The sequence below is a fragment of the Aspergillus neoniger genome, assembly GCF_003184625.1.
Source record: "Aspergillus neoniger CBS 115656 unplaced genomic scaffold BO87scaffold_5, whole genome shotgun sequence".
Classification (NCBI taxonomy): domain Eukaryota; kingdom Fungi; phylum Ascomycota; class Eurotiomycetes; order Eurotiales; family Aspergillaceae; genus Aspergillus; species Aspergillus neoniger.
This window is the reverse complement of record NW_020291133.1, coordinates 1,129,355-1,150,239: the sequence shown is the minus strand read 5'-3', so window position 1 is coordinate 1,150,239 and position 20,885 is coordinate 1,129,355. Positions and strand designations below refer to the sequence as shown.

The 20,885-nt window shown below is 50.7% G+C and overlaps 4 protein-coding genes across 4 annotated transcripts; 2 read left to right on the top strand and 2 right to left on the bottom strand.

Moving 5' to 3' along the window:
- Window positions 1–527: 527 nt before the first annotated feature.
- BO87DRAFT_394225 (uncharacterized protein) lies at window positions 528–5,509 on the bottom strand (the record flags this gene model as incomplete). Its single annotated transcript, XM_025625106.1, has 4 exons — window positions 528–1,712; window positions 2,800–2,806; window positions 3,395–5,128; window positions 5,208–5,509. The coding sequence occupies 4 exons, from the start codon at window positions 5,507–5,509 to the stop codon at window positions 528–530; spliced, it is 3,228 nt and encodes a 1,075-aa protein (XP_025483483.1).
- Window positions 5,510–10,033: 4,524 nt separating this feature from the next.
- BO87DRAFT_301171 (uncharacterized protein) lies at window positions 10,034–14,788 on the top strand (the record flags this gene model as incomplete). Its single annotated transcript, XM_025619151.1, has 4 exons — window positions 10,034–10,170; window positions 10,290–10,392; window positions 10,454–13,312; window positions 13,382–14,788. The coding sequence occupies 4 exons, from the start codon at window positions 10,034–10,036 to the stop codon at window positions 14,786–14,788; spliced, it is 4,506 nt and encodes a 1,501-aa protein (XP_025483482.1).
- A 625-nt stretch (window positions 14,789–15,413) lies between these two features.
- Window positions 15,414–17,710, top strand: BO87DRAFT_373663 (putative nucleotide-sugar transporter). The gene is made up of 4 exons (XM_025622601.1): window positions 15,414–15,855; window positions 15,911–15,987; window positions 16,051–16,929; window positions 16,992–17,710. The coding sequence occupies exons 1-4, from the start codon at window positions 15,772–15,774 to the stop codon at window positions 17,263–17,265; spliced, it is 1,314 nt and encodes a 437-aa protein (XP_025483481.1). The 5' UTR covers window positions 15,414–15,771; the 3' UTR covers window positions 17,266–17,710.
- A 195-nt stretch (window positions 17,711–17,905) lies between these two features.
- BO87DRAFT_327955 (putative sterol o-acyltransferase (APE2)) lies at window positions 17,906–20,499 on the bottom strand. Its single transcript, XM_025620201.1, has 6 exons — window positions 19,944–20,499; window positions 19,445–19,888; window positions 18,683–19,387; window positions 18,374–18,629; window positions 18,278–18,319; window positions 17,906–18,220 (listed from the first exon to the last, which is right to left on the bottom strand). Exons 1-6 carry the CDS (start codon window positions 20,060–20,062, stop codon window positions 18,194–18,196), a joined length of 1,593 nt encoding a protein of 530 aa, XP_025483480.1. The 5' UTR covers window positions 20,063–20,499; the 3' UTR covers window positions 17,906–18,193.
- Window positions 20,500–20,885: the final 386 nt, after the last annotated feature.

The following is a 20,885-nucleotide window of genomic DNA, read 5'->3' as shown; positions in this document are numbered from 1 at the left end:
GTTGTGGTTGGCTCGGAGAGTATCTTGCGCTCATGATCTAGTAGTTCACCGCATCCGAATACTACTTACTTACTCAGTACTTACTTGAACACGTGGTCCACATGTACTTATGTATGTGTGAAATATATGTAAGTAAGCAAGTGGTAGAAACACACTGATTTGTACGGACTATCGCAATCAATATTCTGCAAGGAACCAAACCCCAACCACCAGCCCATCCATTTACCGTCCGGACGCCGTCCCATGCAAATCATAGGTAAAACCCGCATCATTTGTATGTATGTGCAGCATGAGGTCAGTCGTGGTCGTGGTCTCGATGCACGAGGGGTGTCTATCTGTTCTAGACAAGTCACTCCTGGATGGCACCCGACAGACAGACCCTAACAAAGCAAAGCAAATGAAGGTAGCAAAAGGTTAATGTGTTCTCTATTTCGTTGTATTATTATGATCATCTTTCCCTGGAATATTCCCATCTCTCATGTACAGAAGAAAAAGCAAAAGTTGCATAAGTTGCCAGCCGCGACGTCTCATGTCCTGCTGACCTGGTCCAGACTGTTGAGCGCGTTCTGAGCTGACTTGACAAGAGCCCGACGCGCATCACGGATCTCCTGCACACCGTCGGGGTTGATGTTGTCCGCATTCAGAAGAACCTGCGCCAGGATCGTCTCCGTCAGCTTCTTATACTCGAACTCGCGCGACTTAGCATCCGCCGGTGTGTTCGTGATGTAGTCCTCGCAGAGAGGAACAAGCTCCCGCTGCAGATACGACGACAGGGCGTTCACTTGGTCGATCGGGTTGTTGAACGACTTCAAATTGGGTGCTGGGGGCGGCATGCCGGTTCCGTTGGACGGGCGCGGAGGTTCTTCGGCGGGAGGTGGGAGGGTATTTGAGCCGTCGGCCTGCTTTCCGCCCTTCCTCTTGTTCTTGCTGTTGCGCTTCTTGTTCTTGCCCGACTTCTTGCGACCAGATCCCTCCTGACGGGCGGATTCCGCGTTCCTGTCAGCCTCCGCCTCGGACAATTCACTGGGCGAGCTCTCCCCCGGCTCCACTCCGGAGACGACACATAGCACTTCCGACTGTTGTTTGAGACCCTCCGACCGACACGGCAGCGAGTCGTTGTCCAACAACTTCCCCTTGTAGAGCAGTTTGATCCGCTTCGGATCAGGGGTGCGCGTCGCCTCCGCTGCCCGCTGTCTCAGTTGACCCACGCTGAGGGCGCCGTCGTTGATAGCGTAAGCCGGGAAGTGCAGATCGTACTTTTCCTTGCGGTGTTTCAGAATAAGAGTGTCGGGCTCGGTGTCTTCCGCTCCTGCGTATTGATTGCGATACGTGTTTGCGGGTGGGTTGACGATATCATCTTGTGTGATATAGCTGTAGTCGTTGTCGGTGACTTGGGGGGTAGTGTCGACGTTGGTGTAACCGCGGCGCCAGAAGTTGGCGAACGGAGTGCGCCAGGACATGACGAGAATGACAATTGTACAGACTATGAGGGTGTAAGCGATGGGTGTGGTGTATGCGCCGTCGGGGTGGTCCGCTAGTAGTTCGGGCCAAGGCGTAAGCAGGCGCAGGGGAGTCGAGTCTTTGGCTGATGAGACCGTGGCGATGAGTTGATGGTGGAGAGTGTGTAAGGACGGAGGAAGGTTGGTGGTGACGTGGTCTAAGTAGGATGCACACGTCTCGCCCAGCGAGGACAGAGAAATGTGCGAGAGCAGCTGGCTCATGGATTGACGGCCAGGGCACGAGGCAATGAAGGGGGATGACGACAGGGGAAGGGCGTGTTTGAGGTCATGGAAGATGGCCACTTTAGCTCCGGACCAGGCAGATAAGGCGGAGAGGGCTTTTTTTTTGCCGCAGCCGCAAATCCTGCGGTGGAGCAGCAGCTGCCCGCAAATCGGAGTTGCGCAGTCAACTTACTTTGGTGGTACTACTTACTAGTTACTTGTTGCTCAAGGCAGACAGGCATATATCCTCCAGTAGTAGGTACTACTACTAATGATCTCCTGACAAGGCTGCTGTGCCTTTCTCATTGCTTTTTCCCCCTTCCTCCTCACACGACAAACAACAACACGAGCCACACCATGTGGTCTTCAAGGCTTACAGGGGAAAAGCATAATCTGCCAAGCCAGTGACTCAAATCTATATTCTCCCCGCCCAGGCATACTCATACTATCTATACTACGATATCACCACTGGAGAAATATACCGCATCAAAGTACTTCAATATAACACCCAACAGACCAAACACAATAAACCTACACACAAGACCCTACATTACCCCCTTTTCATCATAGGCTACCAGCCCATTTGATCGACCACACGTGGTAATGCACCGCGCACGTCAGATTGGGTTTCATTTTCGCAGAAAAAACACCAACCCTTTATTTTATTTTATTTTATTTTTTGCTCTTGGAGCCTTATAGGCAGCAAACCCTCAGCTGCTGAGTGGCAAAAACAGCTCTAGAGGTAAACAATGAAAGTTACCTATCTACCGATCGACATGATCCAGAACTAAGTCTGGCTATCCATGTCAGACTAACGCTACAAATACGAGGACAGGACATTGACCCCGCCCGTCAGAGCTCGTTCAGTATGATAGTTAGGTACCAGCAGAATACAGTAGTTAGATAAAACTTTGGCTCGAGAACAGCAATCGGATAGACAGTTATTTGGATAGTGAGTTTGGAGAAGTGTTAAAGCCTTGTGTGTATGTAGTATGTTGAGTTCTTCACCTGGGGTTAGTGTTCTACTATCTTAAAAGGATACCACCTTCAAGTGACAGAGTGGTGCTATTCCTCTTACCATTGGCCTAGAACGTTCATCAGGCTTATCCATCTATCTATCCTGTGTAAGCACGCGCCCCCTTGTCTAAGTAGTCAGTTTTAATACTATGCATATGCATATAATATGACCAGCAGGTGTCAGGTACCTACCTACCTGCTGTATCATGCTGGACATGGTGGATTTAGATTGCTTGCTTGCTTACCCTGACTCCTGCAGCGTGATCGACATGGCACTAAATCAGGTGAGTGGGTAGCAGGTTATCTAGTATCTAGGGTTCCCCGCAGCCGTTGTGATCGGGAGAGATCATGCTAGATGAGATGAGATAGTATGAAGATAAAGGTTGATGCTGATGCTTACTGTGATACTCATGGTGTTTGTTGGGTATCGCTAGTACTGCACTGAGAAATCAGTATGATGCTGGATACTATCTGTGGCTAGATGTGAAGCGGCTGGGACAGTCTACAAACAAAGTATACAGGATAAGCGCAAAACTGTCATTGAGAGCTATATATACTATGTACATCTATAAACATTACCATGTAAAAGTGTCTACCAGCAACGCCTTCGCCATGCAGCAAGTCAGGTTACATTACCGACCGGTCAGTGTTCTTACAGTCGGACTCCGCCAGGTGCTGGTCGACCACCAAACCACCTTGCCAGTCCGCTATCACCTTCATTGCTTTCGCTGCCCATCCATCTGGGGAGACGGAAGGAGTCGCCCTGCAGCCACTGGGGCTTGCTGGCGGTTTCAAATGTGTTCCTCACTCGATGAGCGAAAGACTGGAAAAAGTTATCTTCATCCTCATCTTCCATCAACGGAGTCGTGGCGGGTGTACCTCTGGAGGCCCGAGGGGTTCTAGAATTCTCCAGCAGCGCGGTGCGAGAGGAGGAGAATGCTGGCGTGTCATCGTCAATGCGACTGGACGGGCGAGGTGACCGACCGCCACGAGGGGAGAGTCCCAAAGAGCCGAGGCCGTTGAGCTCCCGGTCGATAAGATCACGCCCCTCTCGCCACCCACCTAGTCCGTAGCCACCGGGGTTGTTCTCCAGATCATCGTCTTCTTCTTCCAGAAGACCCCAGCTGCAGATATTCTGGACGCGACCGTAGAGATTGAATAGGGTGGCACCGATAGGCACCAGAATGAAGACCGGGAAGAAGTAATCAAAGCCCTTTCCGAGCGGGGTAAGGTCAATGAACCGGCCCAAGAACTTGTAAAAAGTAGTGTTCTGTCGGACGGTCGCAGGCAAAAAGGTCAAGAAGTTGTAAGCGATGGGAACTGTCAGTCTGGCGACTAGCCCCGCATACCAACAGGCGCTCTCCCCGTACGTGTTTCGGCGGACCAAAGCACGGTTGCCCCACACTTTGGCGTCGTTGACACCCACTAATGCTGCCGAGCACATGTACAGCAGCCAAGCAGAGGCAATCAATTGGCGCCCAAAGTCGACCGGCGCAGGCTCCTTGTGGTAAGAAACTATAGAAAGCGTCACAACGGATAGCCGAGGCGCCAAGGACTTGACCAACTCCGACCAGACAACGCACACGGAGGCCGCCGAGAAAACCGCGCCTAGTGCAAGTCGTACGTTTGGAATGACATGCACATAGAGGTGGTAGCGCATATAGGGACTCAGGAAGTTCAGGCTCGGGAGCCAAGATGCTCGATGGGGGGAGTGAATAAACTCGAGCTTCTTAGATGCCGACGCATTGATAATTGCCTGCATGTCTGCTGCGGATAGGACCAAGCGATCCCACTCATCGACGAAGCGAGCCTTCTGATGCCGAGCGCGTTGAAGACGTCGGGTCAAGTCCGCAAGGTAACGTTCAGTAATGACGGCAGGGATAGTGCCGGGCCCCTCCGCATGTTCCAAGAGCCCCGAACGCAGCTCGGGCGGGTTCGAGGTCTCTGCCAATTCATCAATCCATTCCTGAAAATCGCGAGCGGTGCCCGTTTTGCGACGCTGCAATTGAGCAACTTGCGACTCCAAGCTTTCCAGGTCATTAATGGCGTCCATCAAACGGTCGTGCAGTTTCGGAGCATGTGCTTGGATTCTCCGCAGACGACCACTGACGTTGGAGTTACGGAAGAGCGTGCGGGGAATGGACACAAGTCCGTGACCCATCAGATAGATGGCCAGAACCAGACCCCAAACATATGCAAGAGCCATCACTAGCGTCTTAATCGAGGTGAATTCAAAGCCATTCTGGATCGAGATGTAGATTAATCCGACCGTTGCACAGCACAGAACAATCAGTTGGTACCGCGCATTGGAGCGAATGGAATATTGAATGCGACCTTTCGGATCACGGTAGCCCGAATCAATGTATTCTCCGAGTAAAGGAAGGATGGCCCTGAGAGGAAGTAAAGCGTTAGTGATTGATCTAGATTGTGACGGTTGCGACCGGACACATCGTGCTGCACATCACCTACCATGTCAGCACAAAGATTAGCCAGTAAGCAATGCGCCAGGAGACGAGAATTAGACGGTCGGGTAGCCAGATGGCCGTGGGGCCTCCGCCATCGCGAGAGCTCGATGCCAGATCAATTGGTACTAGAAGAACTACACTGGCCGGAAGGGCGAGTGCGAGGAAGACGGGGATGGAAAGGTAGGCCGGAGTCGCGCGGAGAGTGAGAAAGCGTCGCAGAAGTGACAAAACTAGCACAGAGATCGTAAGGAGGGCCAAAGTAAAAAAGACGCTGGACCCCACGGGAACCGGTGATGCGGAAATCATGGCGATTCTGGAGGGGCGTTCGACATGCGGCAGCGGAGGAAGGAGGTAGTAGGAGTAACTAGTCGCAGTACGGGGAAATCCAGGGTCTTGATCGATCGGATCAGTCAATCAATCAATAATAATCATCGTAAGTCAACTTAAAAAGAGAGACTGTTTGACCCAAGAGATCCAGGGGGGTTGCAGAAGCATGCAAAGAAGGTTTTGGGGGCTAGACAGGACGCGGAAAAAAAGGACCGGACAGACAGAGAGGTGATAATGGAAACGAGGACAGTTTTATGGATCTTCTCATTTCCCAAAGCTCGTCGTTGTTGGTCGATGCTAATCAAAGTGCATCCATCTGGTGACGACAGCACCCGCATCACGTGGTATCACCTGACGTGTCCCGCTGCTAAAAGAAGCAACAGGCGGACGAGTACTTTTAAGGCACTGTTTAGTCAGGTCCACTTGGCTGACGCTTTTGCCCGCATTCGACACTAGTCCGATGGATACGGACGGATGATCACGGCGGTGCCTGCGATCGACTCCGTGCCTGGTCGGTCACCCGTGGGGGAAGTTGAAACGGGAAGAATGGGAGTTCTCACGCTGGGGTGTTATGAAATGAGATATATCATCCCATTTCATTGCTTGATTTTTCTTAGAACATAACTGCCCTATATTTTCAGAGTTGTAGAGTGGCATGGTTAATACCTCATCCTATGAAGTGCAGTCCGGCATGCAAATACAATACTGATCCCGACCAGCCCGAAGCACCGCGTGTTTCAGCCGCCGCTTTCCCTGCTCACATATTCTTTCCTCTTTCTACTTTAAAGGTTGAAGGAACACCTTACCTTCATTCTACCCGCCACCCAAACTCTGTCCTTAGTTGTAGAAAGATAGAAAGAACACTCCCCCAAGGCTCATGAACAAGATCTCTGAACGCAGAGATATCGATGTTAGCTTTGACTTCGTCTTGATCAGGGGAACTGTGAGGTGAAGAAAGTGTTGTGGAACATGTTTACATTTATAGTAATCTGATTTGAAGGATGGAAAATGAGAAATGGAAAATGACGAAAAATGAATTGGAAGGGGGGAGACAGCATTGACACCCACAGTCGCCCTAGTGAGTAGGTCGTACGGTCGACTGGTAGATGGCCATGGCTTCTATTCGCGCATCGGAACTTAGTAGTCATTTTTGGTCTGCCGCGTACGGACGCTATGTGCTATTACTTCATTTGGTTCAGTGTCTGCAAGGTAGACACTCACTTTATTGAGCTAGCAATGGATAGACCGGAAAGCAACAACCGGAGCGTAAAGATCAAGTATTGTAGGACGGTCCTTGTTACCGCACTTCCATCCGCACAGACAGAGACAGCTTGGTTCAGACTCCTGTTGGGATTCCTACCTACTTGAAAAAAATTATTTGGACGCAGGAACATCGATCATTTCAGTTGACACGACTTTGGCTGTAAAGCAGTGGACCCAAGCTGAGAATGATTGCAGTTAGTTCATCTGACTTCAGCTCGCCCTCTTTGAATATTAGTGCAGGTTATCTACTAGTAGACTGCTATCTATCTAATCCCTGGGTAGGCTATCGCCCACGGAACCAGAGGGATTGCCAGTAGTGGGGCATTTGTACACACGCGCCTCTAGAAAGTCCGATTGAGTAGCGGTAGGAATATGGATGGAACCAGGCAGCCGCTTTCGTAGTAATACTCATAATTATACAGAAGAGACATCCTCCCATTTGGTAGACCACTTACCGACTCGGTGGATATTTCGTCGCTTAAGGTGTGAGGACATCCGTATTCAATGCGGAAACATCCAGACAAAAAAAAGACATTTTCATTTCCAAAAGTTCATGCACACTCATTGGGTGAAGGTATGGGTGGAGGGGGGAAGGGGACCTGACCAACCGACTACTCCTTCAGGCTGTGTACTACGTACTACTAACCAGAATGGTCGGCCCCTGTGCGGGATATTGAGACCATTGGAAGAGTAGGGTGAAAAAAAGAAAAAAGAAATGAACAGGAAAAAAAAAAAAGAAATGAGAGGAAAAGAAAGAAAAAACATGAAGCATTGATTCGATGCGGAAGGTCTGCGAAACCAACATTTCTTGGCCTGACAGACCTTGCGTCCCTTTCAGCCAGTCACCCGGACCAGGCCAATACGGTACTAGTAAGTAGACGGATAGTTAGTTAGTAAGTAGTAAGTAAGTCGGTAGTTCAAGTCACCTTCAGTCAGTCATTCAATCAATCAGTCAAGAGTCAGAGCCAGTCATGATGAACTGAAAATGGGCAGGGGAATGGTACCGAGAAGGAAAAGATGGCCCGCTTTGGTCGTCCCCCCATTTCTGCAGCCGTCATTTGCACGACACCCAACTCTGTTTTCTTCTATCTTGTGAGGAAGAATCCATGGATGGAGACTGCGTCAGAAGATAGAAGAAAGGGACAGTCAATACATTGACTTATTGGATGAAAGAATAAAGAAGAGTATTGATTCGATACAAAGTACTAGTTAGTCAGTTAGTTAGATAGTTACTTCTACTTAAGACTACATACTGGTAATTATTCTTTGGAGAAGTATCTATTGCTTTTACTTACATCTCTTTTTTTAAAATACCAAGCGACGGGAAGAGGGTGTACCTTAAGCAGGCAGCCCACTCTGGACCTACGGCAAGTAGAAAAGATACCCACTTGGTCCTAGTTGAGGGACTAATTAAGTTTCCCTAACCTTGCCCGACCGACGACGAGCACCAACGGGCAGATCCCCAAGAAGGGCCTTGGGAAGTCTAGTACCTGTTAGTCTGGCTCCTCTCGGCCACACTAACCCAAACTCGCGCCTTAGGCACACAACTCCCATCAATTGCTCAATTACCTTACCGTTACCATCACCCAAACTTAGACTTCCTTAACCCCAGCACAGCATCGCCTGCCCTCCTCCTCCCTCTTGCCCGCTCGTTTTCTCCCTCCTTCAAGCGGGATCTTACAACATTTCTTGCCTGCTTCTTCCTCCTCCTCCCACCTTCAATCTCCCTTAACCACAACCCCCCCTCTATCTTCCTCATTCTCCCCTTTGTTACCCATATATTGGGATTTGTCGAGGTTATTATATTCTGTTGTTATTTTTTGTTTTTTTTTTTATATTTTCTTTTCAAAAGATTTCCCTTCCTTTTTTTATTATCTTATTATTTTCGATTTCCTTTTCTTATTATATTTTCCTTTTTCTTTTTGTTTTTTACCCACTCAATTTTACCTTCTTCATAACCCGGCTATTCCTCCCTTCCTAGTCTAATTCCCTGGTTTCGCGATCTCCGCCTTTCCCACCCTCTCACTCACTCTCTCTTTACCACTCGAGTTTCTCAGACCGATTCCTCTCTGGCTGTTTATTTCCTTTCTCATTGACCACACACCCCTCCTCTCTCTCTTTTTTTCCAAACTATTGCTATTACTATCACTATTCTCTTCGGCACTATTTTTTCTTTTTCCTCGTCTCATTTTCTCTACATCTAATCCTGCCCTCCCAGCTGACACGCTTGTCGAACACGCCACCGTGCAGCTGGTTATCGGGTTACCTGTCTTACTGTAAACTCAGGTATGATGATCCCCTTCTTGACTCTAGCGTCCTCCTCTTTCCGACCGTTCGGCTTTTTGCGCACTTCTGCATTCATTCACTGCCAAACCAGAACGCTGGAAATTTACTGCCCTGCTGGATGCTTTTGCCCTTCTCTTCCTTCTCTTCTTCTTCTTCTTCTTCTTCTTCTTCTTCTTGTTCTTCTTTTGTAATATTGAAGCAACATCCTAACTTGTTCATTTTTCCTCCTTCCCGCTTAGGTTTCCGAAATTACCTCGTCATTTCTCCCCGTCCTGCCACCCATCTTCCCAACTCTTAGAGCCCCGGGAAGCTCCATAGTCATCAAGACGAACGGCTCTGCACTCACTGGCCCAGTGCCACTGCAACATCCCTGTCACTGATCCAGCATCCACCGGACTCAATCCTGCTTAGTCTGACAACCCCCCCAAGCCACTCCCCCCGGGCATCTGCCAACGAAACCGCTCTGTCTGAACACTGGTGCCCGAACGCCTTGTTTCCCTGCTGCGTTGGTCCCCCGTGTTCTACCGCCGTCCCGTGCTTGTTCCTATTGCTCGTCTTTCGTTTCACCCCCATCAACCTACCTGGATTTACAGCGAAAGCCCACGCCGCAACCAACTCAACAGTCTCGGACGCGATCAACTTGCGACGAGACTCATCTGCATCGTCTTCCCGTTTTCCTTTCTCTCGTGCCCCCTCAGGCCCCACCGCCGGTCTCATCCCACTTCTCTCTCGCACCGACGACGTCTGCTGGAAGAGCGCCCGTCTACTTTGACTTACAATTTCGTCTATCGCATAGTGTAGCGCTTGGCATTGACGCCGGCGAATGCTGACACCCACGGACGGCTTGCGCGGACTACTCCTCGATCCCCATTGAGGGGGGTTGTTGACATGAATCCGGCAAACTTCCCCAATGTTGGCGGGGCCATGAATGGCGGAGTTAAGCCGCATGGCCAAATGCAACTTCCGACAAAACCTGAGAATAACCAAATAATCCTCCAGCAAGTCGCACAGGCGCTGCAGGCACAGGGTCAATATTCCGGTTGGCGAGCGGATGTTCCCATCAGAGAGCGAGCACTCAAGGTGTACCAAATGTAGGTTCCCACCATGCGCATCCCTGTCGTCACTAACCTGACTCAAATAAATTCACTTGCACCCCTCCTTTCATATCCTAAGAAGTGGCTGGTGCCTACGCTAATCCATCACCTCCTAGGATCACCTCACTGCGTTTAATCCAGCCTCGTATAGACATGCAGAATGCTGCGCATGCTGCCTTGACCTTCGAACAGAAGGCATTCAAAGAGGCTGGCCAGAAGGTAGATACTGTTACTTCCCTTTACCTTGTGTTACGTGGGCTCTAATCATGGCGTCTCTCAGGCCGATTACGAAAGGGAATGCAATGAGAAGCTCCTTCATATTCGCGATACTCGTGCAAGACAGGCAGCGGTAATGCAAGGTGGGATGATGCCCCAAGGGCAAGCTATGGGAATGCCTGGATTGGGACAGCCGCCATTCAACCCGCAAATGAATCGCCCCGTGCAAGCATCGCCTTTGCCCGGACAACAGCAAATGTCGATGGGCATGGGTGACATAAGCCAACAAGCTGCAATGCAACACCGCCAGCAAGCGCAGCAGCAACATCAGAACATATTACAGCAACAGCGCCCGCAACAAAAACCTGCGAATGGGGCAGCGCTTTCGGACGATTTAAACACCCTTTCCGCTTCCGAGTACGAACAAGTTTGTCGCATAGCGAGTCAGATCATCTCGAAGACCTCGCCAGAGGATCTCGAGAAAATCAAGATGAACCTGCAGAACATGACACCCGAGCAGCGAGGGTATTTGCAACGGAAAAACATGGACCCGATCACTTACTTCTTTCGCTCTCAGGCGCTCAACCAGTTGAAGAGGTTCAAGAAAAATCGGGGTGATATTCGCCCGCCAGGTGCTGGGGTTGATCCCAACGGTGCCATGATGGGCGACCCCATGATGAACACACAGCGGCATATGTTTCAGAATATGATAAACGCACAACGCAACTCCTTCTCGGTAGGCAGCCAGCAAGGCTTGGATCCGTCATCGTTCATTGGAAATGTTGAGAACATCCAGGGACAACAGGCCGATGGGTTGCGCTCTCAGGAGGCAGGCCAACTTGTGGTGCCCGCAAGCTCTTCCCAGATGAATCAGCAACCATTTACGACGCCGCAGAATATGTTCCAGGTCGGACAGCAGCTTGGCCAGGGCGCGCAGGCAAATATAAACGGCTCTGGAATAAGCCCACAGTTTCTAGCCCAGCAGCATGTGCAGAATGCACAGACTATGCCGCAGGATAGATCTCAACAAGCATCTCAGTTCCAGGCGCAGCCACAGCCACAATCCCAGTCAGCGCAAGACCAAGCACGGGTGCAAGCAGCTGCCAAAGTACAATTCGCAATGTCTCAAAACCAACCTGGCGCGCGAATGCAGCATCAAATGTCCCAACAAAGCCCGGCTATGCCCATGTTGAATCGGCCAATGGCTCCAGGTCAGATTTCTCCGCCACAAGGAACAGCGCAAGTCCGGCCTCCGTCCCGACCCCAGGGAATGGGACAACAGCCTGGGAACGTTCAGATGAACGGACAACCGTCTATGCAAAGACCACAGATTCCACCTAACCTCCCCCCGCAAATCCAGGAGCAACTCAATTCGATGAGCAACGAACAGTTAAGCGCATTTCTCATGAACCATCAACGGCGTGCGCTGGCAAACAACCAGGCCCTGGCTAGGGCAAACGCCTCGCAGCAGTCTATGCCCATGCAGCAGAATCTATCGCAGTCGGGTCAAGGCCAGCAGATGATCAATGGCCAAATGATGAACGGCCAGATGCAAAATGGGCAGAACCTACGAGCGTCTCTTAATTTGCAACAACAACTTGCGGGAATGGGTGGTGCCCAACAGCCTAACCAGATGCTGCCAGGTCAGATGTCCGTCCAACAGCGACAGCAACAGCAGCAACAGCAGCGCCAGCAGGATCTCTATAAGCTTCAACTTCTTCGTGCGCATAGCGGCGGTATGGAGATGTCTCCCGAACAGGTCAAAGAAATGGATCGATTGCACTTCCCGCCCGCGATATTGAGCAACAATCCGAACATCTCCTCGGCTGTTCCGAAAAATATCAAGACCTGGGGTCAGCTGAAGCAATTGGCGGCCACAAGCCCGCAACTGCTGGGAGGCGCCGACATCACGAAGCTGCTGGCGTTGCAGAAACTCCATCTCGCTCAGATTCTTGCTCAGTCCAAAGAGAATGCTCGCAACCCCGAACAGGGTGGACAAGGCCCTTGGATGCCGACACCGTTCCAGGGGCAGCCGCAGCCTTTGATGAACCCACAGCTCCAAGCTGGCCAGCAGCAGATGCCAATGAATATGCCGGTTATGCGTCCCATCTCCGCGCAAGATATTCAATTGGCCCGCCAGCGTTTAGGCAGTCAGGTGCAGAACCTGAGCGATGATCAACTCCGCGAATTGCTGCATAGAAACCGACAGAAGCAAATACAGGCGGCCCAGAGTCGAGCGGCCCAGGCTCTTGCCGCCCAACAGGCACAACAACAATCTCTATCAGCACCGCAGCCCCCGGTTACTGTGCCGCCCTCCATGCCTCAAGTCAAACCGGAGCCGCAGCCCTCACAGCAAACGGCGCAGCAGCCCCAGCAAAACTCGACTACAAAGGCTCAGGCCCAGTCTGTGCCGTCTGGCAAGAATGCGAAAGGGCCTGTCGCAAAACAGGCACAGAAAAGGAAGTTGCCACATGATGAGTCTACAGAATCTCAGCCCACTCCAGAACAGAAACCCGCCCCTCCCGCTCCTTCTCAGGCGGGAGCAACCCCTACACAGGCAAAGGCGAATATGCTTTTCACTCGCGAGCAATTGGCTGCTATGACGCCCCAGCAACGCGCACAGTTCGAGGCACATTTGCGCCGGCAGCAATCTCAGCAACCTCAAGGCCGTGTTCCCATCAGCAGAGCGCATGCAGAGGAACAATGGAACAAGTTGCCAGAAAAGTTAAAGCAGTTGTACAACGAAATTGCTAGAAACACTCCTCCAGGGGAGCCTGTATCCATTACGCCAGAGCAAAAGGCAACCATGGCGCAACAGCTGCGGGAGATCACTGACTACCTAAGTAAAATGGATAATCTTATTCAATTTCTGGCTACTAAAATTCCCGGACAAGAGAAGAATGTGCACAGTTTGCTTTCAATGGTGAGTTATGCGCTTGCTTTCCCTTTCCATTATATGTGCGGTTCGTTCATTACTGACGATGCTTTCCAGCGGGTCTACTTAATGAGGCAATTTAAACCAGGGCCTGATTGGACTCTCAATGACCAGTTCACAATTTCGCCACAATATCTGGGGCTCTACACTGGTTCCATCAAGAGGCTGTTCCATACCATGATTGCGCGCGTCAACCAACAGATGCCAGGCCCACGGTTTAGCGTCTCTCAGGGAGCACCTGCGCAACAGGCCAACCAACCCAACATGCCCGCCCTGAACGCAAGCAATCTGCAGCAATTGCAACAGCAGGAGGAAGCACTTCAGCGTGCCCGCCGAGCCTCCAGCCAGACTGTTTCTGGCGCTGCTGCCATCCCCCAAGCCCCGTTTGGAGCGCCTTCTCCTCAAGGTGTTCCCCATGCCTATGGCCCGGGTAGTGTTCCTCCGGAACAGCTGAAACTTCCTCCCCCCAAGAAACGCAAGCAGTCCCAAACCGGAGCTACACCCGTTTCTGCGGCGCCAACTTCCAAGGCGCAGGCAGGAAAACCGGCCGATGCACGGACGACCGGTGCAGCCTTGGGTGGGGCATTTAAGTGTAGTGTCCCCGAGTGTCAGCATCACTACCAAGGGTTGGCGACGCAAAACGCCTTGGACAGGCACGTTGCAGAGGCTCACCAGGTTGAAGAGCCCATTGAGAACCCGCTGGAGTTCGCTTTGGAGAGCTTCCGCACCTGCCTCGTGAAGGACGAGGATAAGAGTGGGGCTCCAGACCTGAAGAGCATCCCGCTTGTAAATGGTAAGGTCGCTGCAACCTCGTCACCTTCAAAGCACGAGGTTAAACTCGAGGCGGCCACTCCAGTGCCCACAAGTGCGGCCGCCATGGGGCGAGCTCCCACCCAAGTAGGACCAAAGCCTAGTTCGCCAGCATCGAACCAACAATTGACGCCTCGCACGTCCACCGCCAAACCGGCAATGCCATCTCCCCTCAAGCCAACCGCCGGCAAAGACGGCAAGAAGGAGCCGGCCAAAATGGCTGAGCCAGGGCCCTCTGCGGACGCAACTCCCCAAGATCCATGGGCAAACAGCGCGATCTCTCTCGACGCGATACAGGATACCTTCATGGAGTTCGCCGATGACGGCGGCCTTGGATTCGGTGCTATGGATGAATTCCTTAACCCTGAGATGTTTACCAACACGCAAGCGAAAGACACACCGGATTCTGTTGAGACTGGCCTCGTAACCCAAACACCCAAGGATACCGAGCTTCCGAAGACGGATGATCTCAATGGTAAGACCGAAGGGAGTGAGGGCAGCTGGCTTCCAGCGGATTGGATTACCTTCCCAGGCCGGCTAGAAGATGGAATTATGATGACGGATCCATGGGAGGAATTTGATTGGGATCTGGTCGACCGCAAAGACGGGGCGATCAACGTTGACGATAGCGGCATCGCGATATGTGCGATATAGGCAGGTAGCCTGTGACGAGAAGCTTTTTATGATTTGAGCCGGCGAAAGGCGTGCGGATTACTATGTCATTATGGCATGGACCACGAATGATTATTGTACAATAAGCCGAGGAGGACTTGTCACTTCTAGTTCGTGACGTCTTGTGTGTTTTTTCTTTTTTTTTTTTTTTTTTTTTATTAACTTTTCACTGGTCGGTATTCTTCTGGCGCGGCGTTGGACGGAGCGAGTGATAAAAAAAGAGGGTTTATTTGCTGAGTCGCCCTGGGAGCAAGGCTCTCTCGGGGAATGGTTTGAAGAGTGAGAACCGCCACGGCCTGGAGAAAGAATTAGGGCTGAGGAGGATAACTGGATGTGTATCCCATGGCTGTTTTGAAGCACCATCTAGTCTAGCTTTAATTATACCAATATTCCATCTGTATACATCTCGATGCATTGCATACTTAGTCCTTAAACTAGAACTAGAGTTAGTTAACTAGTCACTTTGGATTATCCGTATGTATGTCAGCCGTAATGATACGCCCCATACGGACCCGTGACAAGACCCACTCCCGGATCAGCTGCCGATAAGGTTAGCCTGTCCACCTGAAAGCTGTGGCTCTTCTTTCCCCATGAACTCTCCCTCCATCTTCCACCCATCATCCTCGTCTGCTTTGTTCCGTGTTTCTCCCATCGATTATCCTCGGTCTTCCAGGATGGGTGCTCAATAGCTCCCTGTTTGCTAGCTTCCTTCCGAATATCAATCTCGCCATTCGACTTGAATGTGCCTTGAATTCCTTCTTGCCTTCCCACCCATCGTCAGCTTCTTCGGACTTGGCCAACTAACCCACTCCCTCTTCCCTGTGACCACCTTATCACTCCACCCACGTGAGCCACCGAGTGGCTTATCTATGGCGCTTAGTACCTCCCCTCTACCTCTTCCCTGCTTTGTACTATTCAACAACTACTCCTTTTGTCCCTCATATTCTTACCACACTCGGGGCATCATGGCGAATAAAGCTGCCGTTCCATTCCTGGTGACGATGATGCTCGTCACCGGGGTGTGCAACACCATCCTCAACAAATACCAGGTATGACTTCCCTACTGTTCTATGCCACACACCTCTTCGCTCACCCGATGAACAGGACATGCAATGCGTGTGGAATTGCGACTCGCCCTATCCCAAATACCGTCGCACCTTCGAGCAACCCGTTATCCAAACGTAGGTATTCCCCTACTTGCCCTAGTCTGCATATGTCGGCTCACAATCTCCCTTGGATGACAGTATTCAGATGTTCACCGGAGAAATGGGAAGCTGGCTGGTGATTCTCATGACCTGGCTGTATCAACGGTATCTTGCTCCGCGCTTGTCCAACAACTCTTCGCCCCTTCTAGCTGGCGGTTATCACCCTGTCAACAATACCGAAGGACTCGACGATGAGGAAGATTATACCATCAGAGGGCCAGAAGCCTCAGATGATGTCACGAAGCCCGCCACGCTAGCAGACGGTCGCGTTCATCTTCGAGGATACAAGATCTTTCTTCTTGCTGCACCAGCGTGCTGCGATATCGCGGGCACAACTCTGATGAACGTCGGGTTGCTCTTTGTTGCTGCCAGTGTCTACCAGATGACTCGCGGTGCCCTCGTTCTATTCGTCGGCCTCTTCAGTGTTCTTTTCCTCCACCGCAAACTTTATCTCTATCATTGGTTGGCGCTGTTCATTGTGGTCTTAGGCGTTGCTCTGGTCGGTCTTGCAGGTGCCCTCTTCGCCGACAACCAAGGGCACGACGTCACCCAAGGAAGTGCTGCCACCGTAGTAACCCATGCTATCCGGGAAGTCCAGGCCACAACGCGGTCTCCGGAAGCACTGAAAGCTGTCGTTGGTGTGCTGCTTATAGCCGCAGCCCAGATCTTCACTGCGTCCCAATTCGTTCTGGAAGAGTGGATCTTGGAAAACTATGAAATGGACCCCCTCCAGGTCGTTGGCTGGGAAGGTATCTTCGGGTTCTCTGTCACCGTCATTGGCTCGATCATCTTGTACTTGACCATCGGACGTACGGAGGCCGGCCGCTACGGCTACTTCGATGCAAAGGAAGGATGGAGCCAGGTTTTCCATAACCGAGCAATCGCCATGTCCAGTTTCTTGATCATGATCAGTATTGGGTGAGTCTCTTCCTAACACCCCTCCTTATCCGTCAACAACATATTAATTAAGACAATCTCAGCGGATTCAATTTCTTCGGTCTCTCCGTCACCCGCACCGTATCCGCTACTTCCCGCAGCACTATTGACACCTGCCGGACCCTCTTCATCTGGCTCGTCTCCCTCGCTCTGGGCTGGGAGACCTTCAAATGGCTACAAGTCGTCGGCTTCGCGCTCCTCGTCTACGGAACCTTCCTCTTCAACGACATTGTCCGCCCGCCGCTCAAAGCCTGCCTTCCTAGTTCTCGCCGCGACCAAGAGATTCTTCTCCCTGAAGAGCCGATTGAGCATATGTAAGTTGTTCGGCTCACTTCATCTTCGCATGATACACATCACACACCCAACTCGAAACCAAGAGTACATCACCTTGATCGGTTACGTCACGTGTCTCTTGTCCTTGATGGACCAGACACCGCTACAGGTTTTGTTTGATACTGGATATCTATCGCTCTCGCAATACAAGTGCTTCATGTTCTAGGCATGGGCATATCTTTGTCATTAGTTGATTTTTGGTTCATTATGGGCGTTTCAGTTTTGGCTGCGTTGCTCTAGGAATACAAATTGGATTATAGAGGCAGGTACTCAGGCTTGAAGCCGCTGGTGAGTGGGGTTTGTTTCTGGGAAACAATATACAGTATCTCTTTCTTTGGTCTTATGTTCGACTTAGCTGTGTGTAACTGGCGTCTCTGAGATTTGTTGGCTTAGACAACGAATCATATACTCGGAATGTGGGTATATAGAGAAAGTAGTAGTCGTAGTACTAGCTCGGTATAGCTGAATCCAATCGTTAAGAGTATCCAGATTCCACCTGTTTACCCCTTCATATTCTATATCTAAGCTGTTTGCCTAAACCCATCAATATAATAGGTGTTATAGTACATATGTCCATCTATAGAATTAACACTTGGATAGATCAATCTATATTCTTCTTCTTCCTCTTAACGCAAAAAGAAACTGTCTTAAAACAGAAACATAAGATGAAATATGCAATAAACCCGACTGATGATATACAATGCCAAACCAACAAGCAGGGTATATAGAATGTAAACATGCATGTATATGGGTATGGTAGTATATATGTAAAGCGAAATGATAAGACAAGCTCAAAAGATAATGTACGTCGAATATGGTATGTTACAGACTCGAAATAAGATGGTGGTGGTGCCAGGTAGGTCGCGGGGAGATTTGTAGCCAGCTGCTAATAGGGATTTTTGGCTTCGTGTGTCTAGACGAGGACGTAAAGCGCACACATCTGCGGTAGGTTAGAGTTGATCGAGAACTCCGGGTGTGAAGTTGTTAGTAAGCTTACCAGTGATAATCCGAAAATCATAGATAGCCAGAAGAAGAGGTTCTGGATTGAGTCAGTATTTGGTTTGGGGCACAGTATTCAGGAGGGGAAAAGTACGTTTAGTGTTGTCTTTCCTCGGACGTATTTGGACTTTTGTACCGCAACGATGGGTAGCTGGAGCATCATCGCTAAGAATCCGTAGCCGCGGAGCTTCTTGGTTATGCAGCTCATGACTAATTCGTGGGCAATGGCGCTGACGAGGAAAGTGATAAACATGGCGACCGGCTTAGAGAAGTTTGATAGCGAGGGAAAGTATACATGGCGGCGGAGGAAGTGGTGAACTGGGATGTTCCATTCGCGGGAGAACTCGAGCCTGTAGCCAAATTAGTAGCCATCATCAAAGAGGCTTTATAAGCTTCCACTAACCAGTCGCATGAATTCCACCAGTCTGAGTAAAAGTGACGATCAGCGAAACAAGTTAGTTCCGCGAAGGCGCCCAAAACATATTCGAAGATCACCAGGAACACAAGAAGAAACGTGACCATGAAGGGGAACAGAAGCATGCTGATGGTCTCCGCGAGAATCAGGGCTTTTTCGGCCGCGCTTGACACCTTGTGCAATTGGATGTTGGCCTCTGTCAGGACAGGGAGGATAAACTCTTCGCTTGTCAATGTCAATAGGAAAATGCATCCGAAGATAGCCAAAGTCTTCAAGCCGATTTCGATCCACCGTCTTTCCTTGCTCCGAGGATATTCCAACTCGTAGCAGAGAGTGGGGCAGAATACAAAGTCGACATAATTAACAACGGTAAGATTCTGAGGATAGGTGACGTTTCCCATAGGAGAGGTGAGCTCTGTGGCCAAGTCCTCGCGCAATTCAGCGATCGACTCGGAGCGCGCATGGTGGCTCGCACGCCGGGCAACCGAGCGTCGACGGGGGGATGCATCTGGGTAGGGGATTGGCGCTTCCAATGAGACTTTCCCTGGCTTGTCGAGCGACGCTAGTCGACGCTGCGTCTCGCTCAGATGACCATTGTAGAACGCATAGGAGTGCACCTTCATCAGAATGGTTAGAGTATGAAGGGTGAAGAAGACCTGGGCCGTCCAGGTCCAGCGCATCATAAACGGCCAACTACGAGCATGGTTAGCTGCTGCATCTAGCCGAAGGTACAGTGAGATGCCAACTTACTTGATCCATAGAATGGCCCAGCCTGCCTCGAAGATGCTTTGCACGACCATGCCACCTCTTCCCCAACGCATCAAGCTACCGCTTTTTCGTATGAGATGGTGGAGCGGCAGGACCACTGCGCTACTGACCACCATGGCCACGTCACTGAACCCCATGGACCACACATTTTCTGACAACAGGCTCCATACTCTGATCCTCAGGGGATAGCCAGTATCCTTGATATTCCGAAGCATCGTAGTAACGACCATGATAAACAATGCAATCCAAAATAGGGTATAGAAGCCGCGGAAGTCGCGGTACTCGCTGCGCGGGTCAAAATGGGATACTCGAGGAACATAATCTATTGTATAAAATATTCGAGTCCGGGCTCGTGCTTGCTTTCTTGCCGTGGAGATTGAATGCGCGGAGGGGGGAGCATCGTCGGGGACCGGGGTTGAGCAGCCACTAGTAAGGAAAGTTAGCACCAGCCATTCTAGTAATTCCGTATGCAAGTACTCACCTCGAATCAGCTTTCTCCAAGGGGGAAATTGCCGTCAAATCGTCTAGATTCTTCGACCCCGGAACGGCACGGGGCCGTAGTAAAGGGGAGCCATTAGGTGGTTGAACGGCCGAAGACATGCTGCGGGCAGGGACAAAAGCAATAGGAGAAATTCGTCGGTTCACATGGATCCAAGGAACCGGAGAGCCAGCACCCCAATAGTTATATAGATAGACGAAATCTGACACATGCAGAAAGCTGACACAGACAGGAAGGGGGGTGAGTGCTGGACGTTTGAGGTGGATCCTATAGCAAAAGACGGAGTACTGACCGCGGGCTGGTAAGGCTGGCTCGTGCAGCGGCCGATCAGCAGAAACGAATACGAAACAGCGCGCAGACAAGGAGACGTAGGGCGGAAGTCTTTTGCGATCGACGGTATCAGGTGTACAGGCTTAATGCAGGGAGTAAGACGGATGACACCTCATGAACAAGGCTTGGAGCGTGGTACAGTAGGAAAATGAAAGCCAATGGCGGCTGCAGGGGGCTAGATAAACTACATGGTAGGAGTTCATGAACAGGAAGTCCATCGCGGAATGAAATCATAGGGGGAAGCCATTACGGAGTACTTCCAGCCTAATATGGCAAGTCCGTTGCCTCCGTCACCGCCTACTGCCTTGAATGTTGAATGAGGATAGCCTCGGCAGAATCCCCCGCAAACTGTATGGCTTACAATACAAATACAAACAAACATACTATGACGCAAGTATAGAGCAGTTGCCTCACACGCTTCGAATGTCTCACGTAATTCATAGGCAAGAATGATGACTAGTAGTCAGCTACATCTGCCCCTTAAGACAGAAACCTCACTAACGCGGTGAGGTGTACTAAGCTTATCTTAGTGTGGCATGAAACACAACGGCGGCGGGTGTGGCTGTGAATAGCCAATATGCCGGGTTTCTGCAT

What these genes read in the sequence shown, in the direction of transcription:
- BO87DRAFT_327955 (XM_025620201.1), bottom strand. Translation starts at nt 20,062, where the DNA reads ATGTCTTCGGCCGTTCAACCACCTAATGGCTCCCCTTTACTACGGCCC. An exon ending in TGGGCCATTCTATGGATCAA is followed by an intron (nt 19,388 to 19,444) that starts GTAAGTTGGCAT and finishes CCATGCTCGTAG; the next exon opens with TTGGCCGTTTATGATGCGCT. An exon ending in GAGGAAAGACAACACTAAAC is followed by an intron (nt 18,320 to 18,373) that starts GTACTTTTCCCC and finishes GACTCAATCCAG; the next exon opens with AACCTCTTCTTCTGGCTATC.
- BO87DRAFT_373663 (XM_025622601.1), top strand. Translation starts at nt 15,772, where the DNA reads ATGGCGAATAAAGCTGCCGTTCCATTCCTGGTGACGATGATGCTCGTC. An exon ending in CCATCCTCAACAAATACCAG is followed by an intron (nt 15,856 to 15,910) that starts GTATGACTTCCC and finishes CCCGATGAACAG; the next exon opens with GACATGCAATGCGTGTGGAA. An exon ending in GAGCAACCCGTTATCCAAAC is followed by an intron (nt 15,988 to 16,050) that starts GTAGGTATTCCC and finishes CTTGGATGACAG; the next exon opens with TATTCAGATGTTCACCGGAG.